This window comes from Xyrauchen texanus, chromosome 49, assembly GCF_025860055.1.
Source record: "Xyrauchen texanus isolate HMW12.3.18 chromosome 49, RBS_HiC_50CHRs, whole genome shotgun sequence".
NCBI lineage: Eukaryota > Metazoa > Chordata > Actinopteri > Cypriniformes > Catostomidae > Xyrauchen > Xyrauchen texanus.
The window spans coordinates 1,468,200-1,483,371 of NC_068324.1; the positions used below are offsets into that span (position 1 = coordinate 1,468,200).

The window sequence follows — 15,172 nt, forward strand, 5'->3', positions numbered from 1 at the left end:
AGGGTACGGCTCCTTACAGCAGTCATAAAACTTCTCATTCCGTCTTCCTGGAACCTCTGAAACACAAACACACACACATACATACATCACGGTGACCGTACGGTTTCTTCTAGAAGACCAACGCATGCATGTAGCGTGACTAAGAGCATCTAACGACTGTCTGGAATGCTTGATTATGATTGGTCAGTTGGATGCATTCAGATACTTTGGGTTTTATATTATTGCTTTACTTGTTTGCTATCACAATATATTTTATGTATTATTTATTAACCTATATTATATTTAAGGTTATTTATATTATATACAACATTATCTATTTTGAATATTGATATGCATTTAATTGCAATTAATTTGATTAATTATTCAGCACATCATGCCATTTATTCGAATACAGTTTTAATCGATTGACAGCCCTAGTTTTAATACTTAGGGCTTGTTCTAATCCCTAACTTTAAAAGTATGATTAACCACCTCTGGAGTCGTGAGTTTGAATCCAGGGCGTGCTGAGTGACTCCAGCCGGGTCTCCTAGGCAACCAAATTGGCCCGGTTGCTAAGGAGGGTAGAGGCACATGGGGTAACCTCCTCATGAACGCTGTAAGGTGGTTCGCTCTCGGTGGGGCGCGCGGTGAGTTGTGCGTGGTTGCCGCGGTGGGTGGCGCGAAGCCTCCACATGCACTGTGCCTCCACGGTGGCGTGCCAAGGGAGCCACGTGATAAGGTGAATCGCTGTGCCATCATGCGGACTTAGTGTGTGTACATTGGGAATTGGACATGATTAATAGTAGGGGGGTCTGGGGGTATCTCAGCAAGTATTGATGTTGACTATCACACCTGGAGGTGTGAGTTTGAATCCAGGGCGTACTGAGTGACTCCAGCCAGGTCTTCTAAGCAACCAAATTGGCCCGGTTGCTAGGGAGGATAGAGTCACATGGGATAACCAAATTGGCCCGGTTGCTAGGGAGGATAGAGTCAGATGGGGTAACCAAATTGGCCCGGTTGCTAGGGAGGATAGAGTCACATGGGGTAACCAAATTGGCCCGGTTGCTAGGGAGGATAGAGTCACATGGGGTAACCAAATTGGCCCGGTTGCTAGGGAGGATAGAGTCAGATGGGGTAACCAAATTGGCCCGGTTGCTAGGGAGGATAGAGTCACATGGGGTAACCAAATTGGCCCGGTTGCTAGGGAGGGCAGAGTCACATGGGGTCACATGGGGTAACCAAATTGGCCCGGTTGCTAGGGAGGGTAGAGTCACATGGGGTAACCTCCTCGTGGTGGTGATTAGTGGTTCTCTCAATGGGGCGTGTGGTGAGTTGTATGTGGATCGTGGAGAGTAGCATGAGTCTCCACATGCTGCGAGTCTCCGCGGTGTCATGCACAACGAGTCACATGATCAGATACGCGGATTGACGGTCTCAGACGCGGAGGCACCTGAGACTTGTCCTCCACCACCCGGATTGAGGTGAGTAACCACGCCTCCATGCAACCACCATGAGGACCTACTAAGGAGTAGGAATTGGGCATTCCAAATTGGGGAGAAAAGGGGATAAGTTCGACCGATAGTGGATTTTGCCGATGACGATTGGGTCATAAGGTGGTGGGAAATGATTGATTTATAGAATGTCAAAAAAGGTCTTATTCAGCAACTATCGCCAGAGATTTCTGCCGATAAACTTACCGACCAAGTCCCATTCGCCATTAGCGATGTATCCGGTAATATCCGCCTCCATCATTTGCAGATCGAGAGACCATCCGCCATACGTCCATGAGCCGAACTTCAGATCACACCTCTGAACGTCAAACGGGAACCAGCGCACGTCGATGTAGCATGTGCTCTTAAAGATACCTGGGAAACAGGTGCTTTGTTGGAGTATTATTATTATTAGCTCATCTTGAGGGCTGTTAATGTATTCTTGTGCATAAAAAACCAAGACACCCTGTGCCTACTGCATACTGCAGAGTACTTTGATAGTATGCTCTTCCAAACATTGCCAGAGATAATTTCCCATTGGATGAGAGGAAGACGCCTTTTGATGTACACCAATCCACTTCCCTCTGAAGGATCCAATTTATTCCTCATCACTCAAAGTCTGAAATCGTTCCGCTGGGTTTCACCTCCGAGTCCTATCCTGTTCCCATTACGGCTCCAAAGTAACAAGGCCTTCCAGATCTTTCCAAACGACCCCCTGGGAGAGGCCATCCGCTCACTGTCTAGTACAGATTTACATATCCCATCATGCTTCTCTCTCAAAGAACAGTCTGTAAATACGCTTTGTTGTGGAGTGAGGCCCGTGTATGTGTATTTGTATTGATTTCTGTCAGTGGACGAATGATTGTTGCCTCAGAGTAAGTGAAAAGGCATTAAAAAAAGTCAGTTTAATGGGTGATAGACTTAGACCCGAACCCAAAGTCCTCCTTGAAAATCTAGCCCAAACCCAGTGGACCTCTAACATGAACCACTCTCAGACCATTGACAACAGCTTATTCGTACGTTACCCAGAACAACATGTCACTCAAGCGATTTTGGCAATTGCGAGGTGGTTAAAACCACTACTGATTGACATGTAGTGACCAACCACAGTTTTTACGTGTCCTTTAGGAGCAGATTTAATTAATTTGAATCTACATGATACAAAATAATAGAGCGGTTGTAAAAAAAAAAATATTAGTATAAAAAACAGCTGTATAGAACACACATTAAAAATGGCAGAAATGTGAGTTGACTTTTTGATCACAATTTTGTCCATCCAAAAGTTCAACTCAACTTCTTTACAGGGGCTTAAACAACTTTTTGTCCAGTGAAATGCGCCGTGGGATGCAAATGTCCACTTCCCCATGAATTCTAAATATCCAGACTGATCGCACTGTGAATTCAGCGACAGTCGGTCGAAAGTTCTTCAGCTGAAATCGGTCTGTGCTTACCGAAATTCTAATCATTGCCCCCAGTGGCAGAAGCTGGAAGTGTATTGAAGGAAATGTCCACAGAGTGGCGCCAAAAGCGAGTTATAAATAATGTAATACAGCCAACAGGAAAGCTTTTACATTTTGGCAGACACTTTTATACAAAGTGACTTACAGTGCACTTATTACAGGGACAATCCCCCCGGAGCAACCTGGAGTTAAGTGTCTTACTCAAGGACACAATGGTGGTGACTGTGGTGATCAAACCAGCAACCTTCTGATTACCAGTTATGTGCCTTAGCCCACTATGCCGCCACCACCACTACACCCAACACTATGCCACTACACCACCACCACTACTCCCAACACTATGCCGCTACACCACCACCACTACACCCAACACTATGCCGCTACGCCCCCACCACCACTACACCCAACACAATGCCACTACTATTACCCTACACCCAAACCCTAAACCCAACCATCTGTGGAGCAAAAATGCAACCATCCAATCATCCAATGATATGCTTGATAAATGATCCTTAATTTGACATGTTTTATATTTTACCTGGTGGAAGGTACTGGCAGTGCCCAGATGAGTTGACAAGTACATTGGTGTGAAAAGTGGCATCAAATCTCTCGTCGGCACTGTTAAACAAACAATACACTTAGAGTTTAAACACAATGGACTGAATTAGTTTCTTAAGATCTCGAAGACGTTTTGATCTAAAGGCTTGACTTTAGATGTGTAGCCAGATATTAATATATACATTTCTTAACAAAACCCATTTTTTAATGGATGTGTTGGAGCAGAGAGTGAAGGTAAAGCATGCATTTTCATTTCTATAGCTCTTTTCGCAATATTCATTGTTTTAAAGTAGCTTTATTGACATCACACTGTAGTGTCTGTAAAGTCTCAAACGAGCAGACTCGTTGAAAATCATGTTAAAGGCGACTGTGGCCAGGAACGGAGAGGTGTGTCCAAACTTTTGACTGGTAGCGCAGCACTCTGGAAGTGCCTAACCTTGCTACTTTGTCATGACAAACAGGACTATAAAGCATGTGCCGGTGTGCAGTCTGGAGTCAGCAGTGTAAATCATCATTATTTAAGAAGCCACAAAGCTGTCAAAGATGACAAAGTCACTGAAGTTGTCCTGCAAGAGTTGTAGCTAGCAGCTATCGCTCCAGAGTTGGTCGACCTCAAGGCGACCACCAAGGCGAAAAGTAAAAGTCATGTAACATCGTCTTGTTTTAATCTGTCTGCGTTCTCAGCTTTTCTAACATGGCACTATTCTGATACATATTGATGAAAGGAGCGTGTGCAAGGAAAAACGTGTATCTGACTGCAATCGCAAGAAAGGCATGCTGGGTAATCACATAACTGTCATTTAAAAGAACATTTCGGGTTTAATACAAGTTATGCTCACAGTTGACAACATTTGTGGCATAATATTGATTACCACAAAACATTATTCGACTCGTCCCTCCTTTAAAAAAAGCAAAAGTCAAGGTTACAGTGCGGCACTTACAATGGAAGTCAATGGGGGAACATTTTTGGAGGGTTTAAAGGCAGAAATGTGAAGCTTGTAATCAGGGCTGCCACTGGCCAAATTGATGCCATCTGCAGAGTTGACGGGTGGGGGGTGGGGGGTTCGGGTGACATGATATCTGTGCTACGCAATTGCTTTCGTGTCCTTGAATAACATAACTAGCGAGTAAGGGCAGCGGGTGGACTTTCTGGTGCCCGCCTAGGGTAAGATGGTGCCCCCCTAGGGAGTTGGTGCCCTACGCAGACTGCATAGTCTGCTTATAGGGAGCGGCGTTACTGCTTGTAATTTTATAAAAGCACTTAATGTACATTAATGTATTATTTGAGCAGTAAAGTTGTTTAAATTGTCATTTTAGGGCATTTACGGCGTTACATCATCATTGGAATAAAGTTGCAAAATTGTGTGTAACTTTCCACAGATGTGGTTGGTAAGTGATTTTATCACACATATAAAATCATATTAACACACATATTGTTTATGTCTTGTGTCTATACTTTTTTTTTTATAACAGTGAGTATTTTAATGTTTACAGATTAAACCCCATTGACTTCCATTGGATGTGACTCACTGGATAACACATTTAAAGAATAGGTGGAATGTTTTGTTGTAATCAACATTATACCACAAATGCGGCTCGTTTTGAACACGGAATATTCCTTTAATGATCACAAAAAGGACTTAAAACTGAACCGTGCCACACAAAAGCGCTATGTGATCATCCTCTGTCTATACCATAAAACATCACATAATTGACTGCGATCAATACGTTCGGATGCAGTCTGATTGGCCATTCATCTTGGATGAGATCGGAATTGACAGCAATCCAATAAAGATTTACACATTTTCCGATTTTTAATTTTTAAGCTATTTGTTGATGCAACGTTTGTGTTCCTTTGAGAATACTGACAACTGAAAAAAAGAAACACATAAAATGATGTTATTAAAGGGATAGTTCACCCAAATATAAAACCAGAGCACTGCTTACCTGTTATACAGCAGAATGTCCGGCTTCCAGATGAGAGAATCTGGGAATCTGACGGTGGTCACGCCGGGATAATCGCTGGTGTTCCACTGCAGATAGTAGTCTCTCCAGTACTACAATAGATAAACATGACAGTAAACGACACGCTATATGCATTTAAGGTCTGAAATCTACATTTTCAGTTTCCTAACATCATTGTTCACGCCAGCTGGTACGTGATAAACCTCACTCCAATCTGGGTCACGGCACCATTGTAACCAGACTGTTCGAACCCCTCTGAGCGGGATTCGAACCAGCGTCAGTCGGCATGGGAGGCGGGCGCGCTAACAAAGAGGCTAAAGTCACTAGTGCGCCTCTTGAGGTCAGGGGAGTGAGGTTTACATACTGCACAGCTATCACATACCAGCTGGCTCCCGTTACACAGCCTTCCCATCCTTAACCCTCGTTACAAGCATTTTCAAAGGTCTCAGCTTGTGGTGAAGGAAAACGCCATTCAGTGTGGACAAGAGTGTGGAGTGGACGGGCCTAAAGATGGACAATCAATCCCACTGGTATCAATACTTCTGATACTGATGATGAATCCGAGAGGATTGATACACATTTTACTAAACTAGCAATTTTATTATTTACCTACGATGAAAATCACTATTATATAGCTATTTGAGCATATAGTTGCATTGTACCATGCAGAAATGCTGAAAGACACAAGCAATTCTTAGACAGCACTCAGAACGCATTGTTATAAAGGTATTTAAATTAAAATCTGTTAAAAGATTGATAATGTTCTGTTGTAAATAAATTATATTAATAAATAATTTGCAGCTTAGGCCTTTAAGTAAAAATAAAATCCTGGCTTTTGCATATAATGTTAAATGTTAAATGGATGTTTCCTCTCAGATGTCAATAAGACGTTCAGCAGATGTCTTTGAGATGTTTCCTCTCGGATGTCAATAAGACGTTCAGCAGATGTCTTTGAGATGTTTCCTCTCAGATGTCAATAAGACGTTCAGCAGATGTCTTTGAGATGTTTCCTCTCAGATGTCAATAAGACGTTCAGCAGATGTCTTTGAGATGTTTCCTCTCAGATGTCAATAAGACGTTCAGCAGATGTCTTTGAGATGTTTCCTCTCAGATGTCAATAAGACGTTCAGCAGATGTCTTTGAGACGTTTCCTCTCAGATGTCAATAAGACGTTCAGCAGATGTCTTTGAGACGTTTCCTCTCGGATGTCAATAAGACGTTCAGCAGATGTCTTTGAGACGTTTCCTCTCGGATGTCAATAAGACGTTCAGCAGATGTCTTTGAGACGTTTCCTCTCAGATGTCAATAAGACGTTCAGCAGATGTCTTTGAGACGTTTCCTCTCAGATGTCAATAAGACGTTCAGCAGATGGTTCAGCAGATGTCTTTGAGACGTTTCCTCTCGGATGTCAATAAGACGTTCAGCAGATGTCTTTGAGACGTTTCCTCTCGGATGTCAATAAGACGTTCAGCAGATGTCTTTGAGACGTTTCCTCTCAGATGTCAATAAGACGTTCAGCAGATGTCTTTGAGATGTTTCCTCTCGGATGTCAATAAGACGTTCAGCAGATGTCTTTGAGATGTTTCCTCTCGGATGTCAATAAGACGTTCAGCAGATGTCTTTGAGATGTTTCCTCTCAGATGTCAATAAGACGTTCAGCAGATGTCTTTGAGATGTTTCCTCTCAGATGTCAATAAGACGTTCAGCAGATGTCTTTGAGATGTTTCCTCTCAGATGTCAATAAGACGTTCAGCAGATGTCTTTGAGACGTTTCCTCTCAGATGTCAATAAGACGTTCAGCAGATGGTTCAGCAGATGTCTTTGAGACGTTTCCTCTCGGATGTCAATAAGACGTTCAGCAGATGTCTTTGAGATGTTTCCTCTCGGATGTCAATAAGACGTTCAGCAGATGTCTTTGAGATGTTTCCTCTCAGATGTCAATAAGACGTTCAGCAGATGTCTTTGAGATGTTTCCTCTCAGATGTCAATAAGACGTTCAGCAGATGTCTTTGAGATGTTTCCTCTCAGATGTCAATAAGACGTTCAGCAGATGTCTTTGAGATGTTTCCTCTCAGATGTCAATAAGACGTTCAGCAGATGTCTTTGAGACGTTTCCTCTCAGATGTCAATAAGACGTTCAGCAGATGGTTCAGCAGATGTCTTTGAGACGTTTCCTCTCGGATGTCAATAAGACGTTCAGCAGATGTCTTTGAGACGTTTCCTCTCGGATGTCAATAAGACGTTCAGCAGATGTCTTTGAGACGTTTCCTCTCAGATGTCAATAAGACGTTCAGCAGATGTCTTTGAGATGTTTCCTCTCGGATGTCAATAAGACGTTCAGCAGATGTCTTTGAGATGTTTCCTCTCAGATGTCAATAAGACGTTCAGCAGATGTCTTTGAGATGTTTCCTCTCAGATGTCAATAAGACGTTCAGCAGATGTCTTTGAGACGTTTCCTCTCAGATGTCAATAAGACGTTCAGCAGATGTCTTTGAGATGTTTCCTCTCAGATGTCAATAAGACGTTCAGCAGATGTCTTTGAGACGTTTCCTCTCAGATGTCAATAAGACGTTCAGCAGATGTCTTTGAGACGTTTCCTCTCAGATGTCAATTAGACGTTCAGCAGATGGTTCAGCAGATGTCTTTGAGACGTTTCCTCTCGGATGTCAATAAGACGTTCAGCAGATGTCTTTGAGACGTTTCCTCTCGGATGTCAATAAGACGTTCAGCAGATGTCTTTGAGACGTTTCCTCTCAGATGTCAATAAGACGTTCAGCAGATGTCTTTGAGATGTTTCCTCTCGGATGTCAATAAGACGTTCAGCAGATGTCTTTGAGATGTTTCCTCTCAGATGTCAATAAGACGTTCAGCAGATGTCTTTGAGATGTCTTTGAGATGTTTCCTCTCAGATGTCAATAAGACGTTCAGCAGATGTCTTTGAGATGTTTCCTCTCAGATGTCAATAAGACGTTCAGCAGATGTCTTTGAGATGTTTCCTCTCAGATGTCAATAAGATGTTCAGCAGATGTCTTTGAGATGTTTCCTCTCAGATGTCAATAAGACGTTCAGCAGATGTCTTTGAGATGTTTCCTCTCAGATGTCAATAAGACGTTCAGCAGATGTCTTTGAGACGTTTCCTCTCAGATGTCAATAAGACGTTCAGCAGATGGTTCAGCAGATGTCTTTGAGACGTTTCCTCTCAGATGTCAATAAGACGTTCAGCAGATGTCTTTGAGACGTTTCCTCTCAGATGTCAATAAGACGTTCAGCAGATGTCTTTGAGACGTTTCCTCTCAGATGTCAATAAGACGTTCAGCAGATGTCTTTGAGACGTTTCCTCTCAGATGTCAATAAGACGTTCAGCAGATGTCTTTGAGATGTTTCCTCTCAGATGTCAATAAGATGTTCAGCAGATGTCTTTGAGATGTTATTAATTAGACTGTGATGCTTTCCAGATGAAAAGATCTTAAGCAGACATCTCAGAGATGCACGTGTGCTATCTGGAAAACGCTTTTCTAGTGTGAATGAAAGATGTAAAAGTAACAAAATCAATGCATTTTCAAACAAAAAATTGTTTTAGTGTAAAAGGGGCCTTAAAAGTTGTTTTTACAAATGATATCAGCGTGCAAAAAAACTAAAAACATTTTGTTTATGGAACGTTTATAGCCTATAAAGCTAAATGACAACTTCCTAAAAAGATAGAAGATGTGCTGAAACAAAATACCATAAAGCTCGATAACATGAGCCATAAGCCTTTTGCTCTTTAAACCATCTGTATTGTGGCATGACATCATCTGCTTTGTGGAAATCTATTGGATTAGATCTCTGACCGTTGGTCATGTGACGTATGACATGACCCTTCTCTCCACTAATAAATTCGATTTCTGTGGTAGCAGTGCCTTCCAGTTGAGGGCTCTGTCTTTTAATATCAGATCTAATGAAATAATCCACATCTGGCACATATCTTAATTCGAGAGAACTGGAGTTGATCTCATATGTGTAATTGCTTTTGTTTTTAAAAGCATGCCTGGAAGTAAAACATGGCTATTTTAGGGACAACGTGGAATTAAGCAGGATGGATGTTGCTTTCTTTCAGGTTGTATGGGCGGTTAATCTTGTTTCCTCTCCGTAACCTCCAGCTAATGGCTTTAGCGTTTACGGTAGCGCTTAGTTTGAGACGTAAATCCAACCTACACGCTTATATACAACAGAACCCCTTAACAGCAAGAAAAATACAATAATTTTACATATTCTGAAAAACAACTTTGCCTCATTGCTGGGTGATTGCTAAGGTGTTTGGGGGGTTGCTAGGGTATTACATTTACATTTTACATTTTTATGCATTTGGCAGACGCTTTTATCCAAAGTGACTTACAGTGCAATTATTACAGGGACAATCCACCTGGAGCAACCTGGAGTTAAGTGCCTTGCTCAAGGACACAATGGTGATGGCCGTGGGGTTAGAACCTGTGACCTTCTGATTAACAGTTCTGTGCTTTAGCCACTACGCCACCACCACTCCATTAATAGGTATTAATAGGTGGTTGCTAAGTTGTTCTAAGTGGCTTTTACTGTGTTGTTATGCAGCTGATGTGATGCTTTTGGTGGTTGCTAGGGCATTACTAGGTGGTTGCTATGGTGTTCTAAGTGGCTTTTACTGTGCTGTAATGCAGTTGCTTTGATGCTTTGGGTGGTTGCTAGGGCATTAATAGGTGGTTGCTATGGTGTTCTAAGTGGCTTTTACTGTGTTGTAATGCAGTTGCTGTGATGCTTTGGGTGGTTGCTAGGGCATTAATAGGTGGTTGCTATGGTGTTCTAAGTGGCTTTTACTGTTTTGTAATGCAGTTGCTGTGATGCTTTGGGTGGTTGCTAGGGCATTAATAGGTGGTTGCTATGGTGTTCTAAGTGGCTTTTACTGTGTTGTAATGCAGTTGCTGTGATGCTTTGGGTGGTTGCTAGGGCATTAATAGGTGGTTGCTTTGGTGTTCTAAGTGGCTTTTACTGTGTTGTCATGCAGTTGCTGTGATGCTTTGGGTGGTTGCTAGGGCATTAATAGGTGGTTGCTATGGTGTTCTAAGTGGCTTTTACTGTTTTGTAATGCAGTTGCTGTGATGCTTTGGGTAGTTGCTAGGGCATTAATAGGTGGTTGCTATGGTGTTCTAAGTGGCTTTTACTGTGTTGTCATGCAGTTGCTGTGATGCTTTGGGTGGTTGCTAGGGCATTAATAGGTGGTTGCTAAAGTGTTCTAAGTGGTTTTCATTGCACTGTCATGCTATTGTGGTGATAATCTCTGTGGTTGCTAGGGCATTGCAAGATGGTTGCTAAGGTGCTCTAAGTGTTTTTTTTCTTCGATGCATTGTCATGCAGTTGGTATGATGTTCTGGATGGTTGCTAGAGCATTGATATGCAGTTGCTAAGACGTTCTGAGTGATTTTTAGTGAATTGTTTGTGGTTTCTAAGGGGTTTTGGGTGGTTGCTAGGCAGTGGCGAAGCTAGGGGGTGGACCGGGGTGGCCGTGGCCATCATGGTCAGAAGCTTGTCCACCTCACTCGCAATTGCTGTTTTGGTCATTTTTTTGTCTTCGTTTTTTAGAGGTGGAACCTCTAAAAGAGACTTAACATGTGCGCACACTGAGGTCACCGCACCTCCCCATCCCAGGTGACACTGGGATGGGGAGGTGCTTTCAACACCAACAACCACCATCAAGTGTTTTTTGGCTCATTGCTATGTGGTTGCTAGGGCGTTTCTAGGTAGTTTTGAGTGGATGGCTTAGGTCCCTCCTCAGTGAAAGTCTATGGGATTTGTTTTCCTGTTTTACCCGATAATCCGTTCGCTTAATTTGTAAACAATGAATAAACACTATAAAAATGTAACATTTTCAAAAAGCACAAACAAATAAACACATAAACTGATTATGTCTTTGGCTATTGTGCAATACACCTCACTAGAAAAACACTCTTCTGCCAACAAACAAACTGTATTTATACTTTTAAAATACACAAAGCTGCTGGCAGAGAGAGAGTGAGAGAGAAGGATGGGACATATTTGCCAAAATACAGGCGCTTTAAACCAGTGTAGCTCTGAAAACATTCGTAGATGAGCAAATGATGAGGAAAGCTTATTTTTGGGTGAATTTTACAAGGCATCTTGCTGGTGGGGTATCGCTCACAGTGTGAAATAACCTTCATCACAGGAATAGAGATTGAGAGAGAGATTACAGGGACTTTGCTCATCACAGGGCATCCGGTTTATGTTCCGCGGAGAGCTCTGATAACCCGCTAATTAAATGTGCGTATGTGTGTTTTGGAAACAGCTGATGTGAAAGACAATGTGGCCTCAGCTACCCTCAAAACGTCTTCTGCTGAATGTCATAAGTTAAAATAAATGAAGGTATCCTGGAAGACTCACCTAGTGAGCTGCTTTGCTGTCTACAGCCTACACAGACGTCTGAACCGAACTATCTTTCGAAACAGCATTCGTTTCGGGAATGCGACTATAATACCTAAGGGAGCGTAAAGGTTGAATGGGTTCTTGTACAAAAAAATAATAATTATATTAATAAAACAATCACATGCAAGGCAATGAAAACAACAGAATGCAGGTGACTCGGTTTGAACATATTCAAACGATGATTTGTTTATAATAATTTTTGATGAACTGCAATTTTTTCTGGACATTTGAGACATAAAAGTGGATTATTTACCCAGAGAAGCTGAGAGACGAGTAAAAATAGACTAATTTTTGTAGAAAACAACCGGAGGTAAGAGCTGATATAGAGTTTGTGGGTTTTGGGGGTTTACAGAAGCAGTGATCAGAGCAGACAAGATACTTTTTTATTCGCAATTTCACTTTGAAATACATTTAAAAACTTTGTGTCTGTTTTTGTCAATGAGTGTTTGTGCATGTCTGTATGTACCTATGTGTTGTTGAGTGTGTTGTGTGTGTTGTTGAGTGTGTTGTGTGTGTGAGTGTGTTGTTTTGTGAGTGTGTGTGTGTGTTGTTGTGTGTGTGTGTGTGTGTATACCTATGTGTTGTTGTGTGTATGAGTGTGTTGTTGTGTGTGTGTGTTGTTTTGTGAGTGTGTGTGTGTGTGTGTGTGTGTTGTGTGTGTGTGTGTGTGTGTGTGTATGAGTGTGTTGTGTGTGTGAGTGTGTTGTTTTGTGAGTGTGTGTGTGTGTGTGTTGTTGTGTGTGTGTGTGTATACCAATGTGTTGTTGTGTGTATGAGTGTGTTGTTGTGTGTGTGTGTGTGTGTGTACCTATGTGTTGTTGTGTGTGTGTGAGTGTGTTGTTTTGTGAGTGTGTGTGTGTGTGTTCGCCATCCTTTTCTGTATATCGCTGCACCAATCTGTGGTCCGTTCTGCATAACGCAGCGGCTCATTTTAGCTTATCGCGGCCCATTCGGCCCATTTCGCGATAGACTCACCGGCTCGCTCGGTTCTCCCGATGGCCAGTCCGCCCGGATCGGCACCAAAATAACTCCACCCACCGGGGAAAAATCCGGTCAGATTACCAGTCCAGACCTGGTTATAGGTAACTTTAGATGGGTTTGTTTCCTATTTGTCAAATAAAACATTTGTAGTGTCTGTTGGAGATGAGAGGTCCTCCTCTTCAACAATACATTGTGGTATACCGCAAGGATCCCTGTTAGGGCCAATTTTGTTTTCTTTATATATATGTTACCGCTAGGTTCTGTGATTTATAAAAGAAAAACATACATTTTCACTTCTAAACAGACGACATACAGTTGTATTTGTCATTGAATCCCATTGATCTCACTACTTTAAATGTTCTCCAAGCTTGTATAGCGGATATAATATGTTGTATGGCGTGTCATTTTCTGCAGTTAAATTCAGATCAATCAGAGGTTGTTTTAATCAGTCAAGGCTTGAATATAAAAGTCAGATTGAGCACTTAGTCACAAATATTCAAATAATCTGGGCGTCTTCTTTGATGCTATTTTAAATGTTAAAGATCATGACAGGAAGTTAGTTCAGTCTTGTATTTATCAGCATACGGAGAAGCTTATTCATGCTTTTATTACATTATGAATATCTGTTTTCAACTTGTGTTTTACTGAGTGTGTTTTGCGAAGCACTTTGTGCTAAAATGCTAAATAGTACTATAACAATAAAGTTATTATTATACTACAATATCGATAACAATACTGATCATTCTATGATTTTTGTTGTTGTTGCAGTTTCTATAAATAAATTTAGTATTTTTAACCATTTAACTTTTTTATTATGTATTTGTGTATTTTTTTTTAAAAAGCAGATTTAAATAAATTTATTAACAAACGTGCGCCATGAGTGTGGTCTGCAAATTGCTTTTGTCTTTCAGCATTTCTGTGAGATCCTGTTATTACGCAGTCAGTTGTTAATATAGTACATTTTTACTCAATTTGAATCTTATGAACTGCAATTGTTTTCATGGTAAAATCACGAGTTTCGTTAAAAACCTTTAGTATCGCTATTTTTACGGGAGTATTTATTTTGTTGTTTTTTTCTCATCTTTGTCCCCAATTTGGAACGCCCAATTCCCAATGCGCTCCATGTCCTCGTGACTCACCACACGCCCCACCGAGAGCGAGAACCACATTATAGTGACCACGAGGAGGTCACCCCATGTGACTCTACCCTCCCTAGCAACCGGGCCAATTTGGTTGCTTAGGAGACCTGGCTGGAGTCACTCAGCACGCCCTGGATTCAAACTCACGACTCCAGAGGTGGTATTCAGATTCGGGCCAGACTAATCTCACTGTGCATTTGGCGGCAATCGGCCGAAAGTTCTTCAGCTCAAATCGGTCTTAGTTTACCTGAATTTGAAAGACTGCCCCTAGTGGAGGTGTTGTAGAATGTAAGCGCACACGTGAGGTCCAGTTTCTGGGTGAAATGTCCACAAGGTGGCGTCAAAAACGAGTTTTTATTAGTTGAAAATAATGTTATACACTGAACAGTAGAACATATTTTATTAATGATATGTTCTAACCCAAATCCCAAACATTCAGTGGATTAAAAATGTCATTTTAGAGCGAAAATGTAACCTCCTAATCACGCTTATCATTGATTATGCGCAATTACTTCTTGGTTTCCATTTACCAGAACCCACGTCTCTAAAGCCGCTCAGTATCAGTAGCGGCACAAGTGTGAGATCACAAGCTGAAGGAAACTCTGAGATGTTCTTACCAGCTGAAGCCAGATGTTTGTTGTCAGAACTTGGTTCTTCTCATCCTGGAGAGGGAATACAACATTTGATGTGGATAAAAACGAGGCTTTGTGGGATAAACATACAGTCAGTTTAATGGATTGTACAGTTGTGCATCATTTATCATAATGTATTGAAAATACGTCTTTAAGTGGATGCTGGATTTATAATGTACGGAAACATAACTAGGCACGAAGAATGAAATGTTGATGTTTGGTTTGTCTTGACCGTGTGAGCTGTTTGAACACAGCTGCTGAATCACATCTGATTGTGTGATTCTGGGTTCAGATCAGCAGGGGAACAGCTGCCATAACACAGAACCAATCACACGCTCATTCAAACACAAGCATGAGTCATACAGCTGAAAATTATGAAAAGACGCTTTGTCTAACTGGTCACCGAACATGGTACAGCAGGGGTGGGCTGGCCATAGGGAGAACCGGGACTTTTTCTAGTGTGCCAGCAGCAAGTCAGGGGCAAATGGTCCATGACTGGTTGAAGAGGGCTGCAAAAC

At 41.7% G+C, this 15,172-nt stretch overlaps 1 protein-coding gene across 1 annotated transcript in view; it reads right to left on the reverse strand.

Annotated features, from left to right (window-relative positions):
- Positions 1 to 15,172, reverse strand: part of LOC127640133 (neuronal acetylcholine receptor subunit alpha-7-like) — a 36,427-nt gene that overhangs the window by 15,648 nt on the left and 5,607 nt on the right. The window contains exons 3-7 of the mRNA XM_052122542.1: positions 14,640 to 14,684; positions 5,435 to 5,544; positions 3,468 to 3,547; positions 1,677 to 1,844; positions 1 to 56 (exon numbers count right to left, since the gene is read on the reverse strand). The exon at positions 1 to 56 is cut by the window's left edge and continues 139 nt beyond it. Of these exons, the coding sequence (XP_051978502.1) occupies positions 1 to 56; positions 1,677 to 1,844; positions 3,468 to 3,547; positions 5,435 to 5,544; positions 14,640 to 14,684 (459 nt within the window). The remainder of the gene's footprint in view (positions 57 to 1,676; positions 1,845 to 3,467; positions 3,548 to 5,434; positions 5,545 to 14,639; positions 14,685 to 15,172) is intronic.